General features: G+C 41.0%; 2 protein-coding genes across 4 annotated transcripts in view; one reads left to right on the forward strand and one right to left on the reverse strand.

Annotated features, from left to right (window-relative positions):
- PCNX4 (pecanex 4) overlaps positions 1-2,292 on the forward strand; it is an 89,651-nt gene extending 87,359 nt beyond the window's left edge. For all 3 annotated transcript variants that reach the window (XM_033952491.1, XM_033952493.1, XM_033952492.1), the window contains one exon: positions 1,530-2,292. In XM_033952491.1, coding sequence (XP_033808382.1) covers positions 1,530-1,781 — 252 coding nt within the window. In that variant the 3' untranslated portion in view covers positions 1,782-2,292. The remainder of the gene's footprint in view (positions 1-1,529) is intronic.
- Positions 2,293-4,006: 1,714 nt separating this feature from the next.
- Positions 4,007-5,716, reverse strand: LOC117363921 (ligand of Numb protein X 2-like). The gene has a single exon (XM_033952499.1). The coding sequence runs from the start codon at positions 5,367-5,369 to the stop codon at positions 4,254-4,256; it is 1,116 nt and encodes a 371-aa protein (XP_033808390.1). The 5' UTR covers positions 5,370-5,716; the 3' UTR covers positions 4,007-4,253.
- Between the last annotated feature and the right edge of the window lie 284 nt (positions 5,717-6,000).

The following is a 6,000-nucleotide window of genomic DNA, read 5'->3' on the forward strand; positions in this document are numbered from 1 at the left end:
AGAAGAATTATGGTTTACAACCGCTTGGGGATAAACTGAGGAGCTGCTGCACAGCCCAACGAGAAAGGAAGCAGAGCTGAAAAAAGGTAGATGAAGTCTTTCTACACAACTTGTGGTTAAAGGAGAATAACCCACTGGTCAAGAAAGACTCATGTGGCTTTCTACTAGAAAGATTATTAAGGTAAGAACCTAATTTTTCCTTTCAAGTATTTTGAAGACTCTTATAATCACAACTTTTTGAATATTTCTAACTGTTGTTTCACATTGAAACTTTATCAGATTTTATACAGTTCACAGAAAAAAATACTTCTTTAAATATCTTGAATTTATATTTTTTCACTAGCAGAATGCTAAAAATGTACACAGGTGTAAAGACTTGTTAGCAGATCTTAATTGGAAGGTATCTTCCCTTTTGCTTGTTCAGTCATTCCCTCAGCTAATACTAATTGCTAAATGACCCTTCTTCAGATCTGTGCCTAAACTGTCTTAAAATCCAACTATACACCTAACTTTGACTGTATCATAGAAACATAGAACATGACGGCAGAAAAGGGCCACTGCCCATCTAGTCTGCCCACACTAATGGCCCACTCCCTAACTACCTCCATGAAGAGATCCCACATGCCAATCCCATCTTTTCTTAAAATCTGGCATGCTGCTGGCCTCAATTACCTGTTGTTGAAGATTATTCCAGCGATCAACTACCCTTTCAGTGAAGAAATATTTTCTGGTGTCGTCATGAAATTTCCCACCCCTGATTTTCAACGGATGCCCTCTTGTTGCTGTGGGTCCTTTAAGGAAAAAGAGATCCTCTTCCACCTCGATACGGCCTGTGACATATTTGAACGTCCCACAATAAACACCCAAGTTGTAAGCTAACTGAAAAAAATTCAAATTTGTTTTAAATCTGTTATGAGGTACTGTCAATTAAGTGTCCCTAATCCTAGTACTGCTTAAGAATGGAAAACAACCACTTCACACCACTCATGATTTTATACACTATCATATCCCTTTCTCCAAATGTTTACTCTTCATATAGGAGGAATTCCATTATACATTTGCTGCTGTAATGGTTATTTAAAATTAGGACTAAAAATTGCACTCTGGTACCCAAGATTTTTGCTAACAAATGGTAGTTTTGGCTATGTTATTTCAGAAAACAGCATATTTTTTGCTACCTTGTTACAACAGTGCTCTCTGTAAGCTTGAACCACATAGTGCATGAAGCTAGAGAACACTCAAGGTTTCAAGTCTTACAAAAAGACCAGCCTAAATTTCCTACATGACATGGCTCAAGTTTATAGAAAGCATAGTTATAGTGGACAAGCAGAAACTGTGCTGCAGAACTGAGAGAATGTCCCTCCTTGAACTTCACTGTGGACAATATGGAGTTTGGCGTGGAGGAGCCCTTTACTTCTAAATTTTGGGACTAGCTCCTAGATTCAGTAAAAAGTTTTTCAAGGACCATTTTAAATATACTGTTCTTCAAAAGTGCAATCTTTCAAGCTATCAATCTTTCTTTTTTTTAGGGCGTTTACACTGGGAGAATGCTTACCCTTCAGGAATTGTTGGTTCAGGTTGGGAAGCTAAATGCAGAAGCTGTCAGAGCTCAGTGGGCAAATCTGTCTTGGGAGCTTTTGTATGCCACGAATGATGATGAGGAACGCTATAGTACACAAGCTCATCCAGTCATTTTAAGAAACCTGACTGTACAAGCAGCCAATCCACCACTAGGCTATCCAATTTATTCCTCTGAACCACTCCATGTGCCTTTGTTTTAAACTCTACGAAAATGGAGCTTTTCCTATTTATTCTCTGTGAAGAGAAAGCAACCCCAGGTTTTTGGTCATGTCTTAAAATCCAGCTGTCTTATCTGATGCTATGAAAAAAATATCATCATCATGCTGTCTGAGTTTGTTTTTAATCAACAAACAGAGCCTGGATTGTTGAAGACATCCAGTTAAAGTACTAAATGACCCACAAATTCTGTGCAATTTGACTCTTCCAGGGTGCCCAATCTTAAGCCTCAATACTGTACATTCACTGCAATATGTTTTTTACTTTATCTAAACAGAAGCTTTTTTTGTGTGTGTGTGTATTGAATAATTAATTTGTATAAAAATTTGACAAGTGACTTGCCTAGTGGAGCAGGATGCAACTCAATGTGAAAACTCTTTTGTATAAAAACAATAGGTTAACTTGTTTGACCAAAATGTATAAATGAATATTTATATACAATAATTTTTAAAGTTGACAAGTTTTTAAATAAATTATTTGATTTTTTTTATTATGGTTAAGATTTTGATATACTGCTATTCCTTCAAACTAATAACAAAACAGTTGTACAATATCAAAACAAAATTAAAACTGATCAGAAGGGAAAAACAATACAGTATCACTAAAAGCAGAAAACATTAAAATACAAGACAGAAAAAAAAAGAAAATGCTATTTCCACTGCAATAGGTTAGACATTCTAGACCAGTGGTTCCCAACCCTGTCCTGGAGGAACACCAGGCCAATCGGGTTTTCAGGCTAGCCCTAATGAATATGCATGAAGCAAATTTGCATGCCTATCACTTCCATCATATGCAAATCTCTCTCATGCATATTCATTAGGGCTAGCCTGAAAACCCGATTGGCCTGGTGTTCCTCCAGGACAGGGTTGGGAATCACTGTTCTAGACAAGTGGGTTATCAACTACTGCCATATGCAGAAGAAATCCAGTCTGGATTTTTTTTTCTGTAACTCTCCTCTACTTCACTGTAGTTTTTCCCTTCTGCACGTGTGCATAAAGGAGTGTTTCTGTTTTGTCCTCCCTTTTTTCTTATTTTATTCAATGTTTTTGTCCCTTTTTTCAGGATTTCTTTGTGCTTGGAGAACACACAGACTTCAGCCTGCAGCTGACAGGCCGATCCCATTAGGTAACTCTTAGCCAGCCTTAATTGATTTCTTAGGAGCTTGGGGCCGTCCCTGCGTTTTTCCTCCTCCTGCCGAACAGAGGTTCGAATGTAGGCTATTAGACATACCTAGGAAACTCAGCGGTGTCTCGCAGGGTGCCAGCTGCCTTTTTTGCCTCCGCCCTTTCCTGAGCACATTTGTCGGTCCGCAAAGGTGGAGGCATGGTGAGACACCGTGACTGACTGGCAGCCAGAAGATCAGCATCAAAGAGGCATTCCCAGCATGAGTTTCAAGTTTATTAAAAATTTGTTATACCACCAAATCAAACTTCTTGGTGGTTTATAATACATTAAAAGGGTATAACATAAAATGATAATTATCAAGACTAAAAACATACAGTAAAACCAGCAAATTAGTAACAACATAAACAAAATTATTAAAAGGAATTAAGGTAGAAATACATAATTGATAGGAAAGAATAGTGAAGGGGAATCACAATAGGGAGGGGGGACGTACATTCTTTCAAAAAGAAAAAGAATCAAAATTCAATTACTGAATAAAAAATAAAAAGAGATCGTCCTTACAAGGACGGTTAAAGTCCAAAGGCATCTTTAAACAAGAATGCTTTTAATTTGGACTTAAAATAAATTAAGGAGGTAGCTTTTCTTAAATGGCTTGGAGTGGAGTTCCAAAGAGATGGGGCAGTAACTGAGAAAATATAAGCACATAAAGTGTTAAAGATGGAATAGAAAGCATGTTCTGAGAGACTGATCGAAGACTTCTTTGAGGGGAATATGGAATCAGTAGTCTGTTGATGAAGTCAGGTTGATTGGTTTCAAGGGTTTTAAAGGTTAATAACAGAATTTTATATGTGATTCTGTGTTTGATAGGTAACCAATGGGCTTTGATCAGCAAGAAAACACCCTCCAGGGATTCAAGACAAAGTTAGACAAGTTCCTGCTAAATAAGGACATATGCTAGTAGGGCTAGTTTCAGTTAGGGCACTGGTCTTTGACCAGAGGGCCGCCGCATGAGGGGACTGCTGGGTATGATGGACCACTGGTCTGACCCAGCAACAGCAATTCTTATGTTCTTATGGGTTAAGATTGAGAATGAAGAGCAGTTTGTCTCAGTTCACTCCTTTGGTCTGGCCATACAATCGGGTCGATATGCATGCACTACGACAGTCTCTGCAGGCTTCCTGATGTAGTCTTTGGCATTACACGAGGCTTCCAGGCCACGAGACCACCACCAGAGTGACTCTGTTTCTTTGTTCCTTTGTTAGCTCTGCGTTGCTCATGCCAGTAGCAGATACACCATTCACAGCTGCTATTTCATCTCCGCACTTCAGCCTTCAATCAAAGAATGCAGGTGTTGCGTGTACGATAGTTTTAATGAAGAAGGGCTGATGCCCTTTGCTTTCCTCAAAGCTTCCCACGATGCTGAAGCCCCAGCTTTCCCGGCTGCTTTTCTGCAAGGTAATGTCTCGGCAGTAGTGCAGGGAGCTGGGGAGTGCAAGCCACATAACCCAGAGTGGTAACCACACCAAGTCATGCTCTCTGGCCGTGTCAGGGGGAGCTTCTGGGGGATTCAAGGGACCATCTGCTGCAAAAAGCTCCAGTGCTTTTAGCACCACCGCATGAGAGGCTGCATTAGACTTCAGTGCCGAAACTGCCTCCGCGTAAGTGAGATGGGTCAGATCAACCCCATTAATGCTCAAGAGCACGTCTCCTTTCTTGATCCGGCCATCCCGAAGAAGGCATCCAATGGGCTGCACACTGGACACATAAATGGGGAGCTTGCTTCTACTGTCCCTTCCTCCTCCGATAGTTATTCCCAAGGACTCACGGGGCTCCTTTTTTATGGTCACAATCTTTTCTTGGCACAAGGGCCCCACCGACAGTTCCCTGTGGAAGGCTGCTTTCTGTCGACAATGATGCTGGATGGGCCTCTTCCGCTGATGTACAGGGCTTCCGCTGTTGCTGCTGTTATTAGATGTACTCCCATCCTTGGACGTTTCTGGCAGCTGAGTCCCAGCCTGTCTCATCACCACAAAGTTAACTCTGGCCTTGCTGGACTGAATTATGTGGGCAGCAGTCTCGGGTGTGCCCTGGCGCACATCCTGCCCATTGATGGAGAGAACCTTATCGTTGCATTTCAGCTTCCCATCCTTGGAAGCCAACCCGCCATCCAGCAGGTCCAGAACGAAGATGCCAGCCTCCTCCGTCTTTCGGATCAGTTTGATGCCCAAGGGCTCTGAACGGTCTCTCTTCAGCAGGGCAATGTGGATGACTTCTTTGCAGGGGCTGGCATTAGTAGTGCTGCCGTTTGTGGTATCACTCCGAGCAGCTCTGCTGGAGAAACCCTTCTCCTGCAGTACCGTGAGGCGCAACACAGAGCATGGGTGACGCAGCAGGGAAACAGCATGGCTATGGGTAACGTTGCTGACATTAATTCCATTTATCTCCATTATATGATCTCCGGTGCTATTTTTCCATCTATAGCAACAACAGAATCCCAAATTTTTCTTACATGAGCTATAATTTTAACCGATGTATTCTGGATTATCTGTAAACATCTTATTTCTTTTTTAGTTATCCCTTTGTATAAGACATTACTGTAATCCAGGCATGAGATCACGAGTGAATAGATTAAAATATTTAATGAAGATGAGTCAAGCAATTTAGATAATGAGCGTATCATACGTAATCGGTGGAAGCATTTCTTTACCACCGAACTAATTTGGTCGTGAAAGGATAGTTTTCCATCAAGGATAATGCCCAGCAATTTAAGACATGGAATGATTTGTACCAGGGAGGAATCAAGTTTGATTGAACTAAACAAAGATAGTCCATCTTTGAAAGGGAAAATCATTGCTTTTGTTTTGTCAATGTTTAAAGCTAGCCTATTCGTACTCAACCAGTTCCTTATCTGCTCTAATTTCTGATTTACGGCTGTTATGTCCTCTGGTTTGTCCAGGTCTATGGGATGAATTATTTGGATGTTGTCAGCATATGCGAACAAAGTGAGTCCAATAAACTGTCCTAGGGTCAGTAGAGGGGCCAGAAAAATAGTAAAGAGGATAAGAATGAACCTGGAGG

Source organism: Geotrypetes seraphini, chromosome 7, assembly GCF_902459505.1.
Source record: "Geotrypetes seraphini chromosome 7, aGeoSer1.1, whole genome shotgun sequence".
Lineage (NCBI taxonomy): Eukaryota > Metazoa > Chordata > Amphibia > Gymnophiona > Dermophiidae > Geotrypetes > Geotrypetes seraphini.

What these genes read in the sequence shown, in the direction of transcription:
- LOC117363921 (XM_033952499.1), bottom strand. Translation starts at nt 5,369, where the DNA reads ATGGAGATAAATGGAATTAATGTCAGCAACGTTACCCATAGCCATGCT.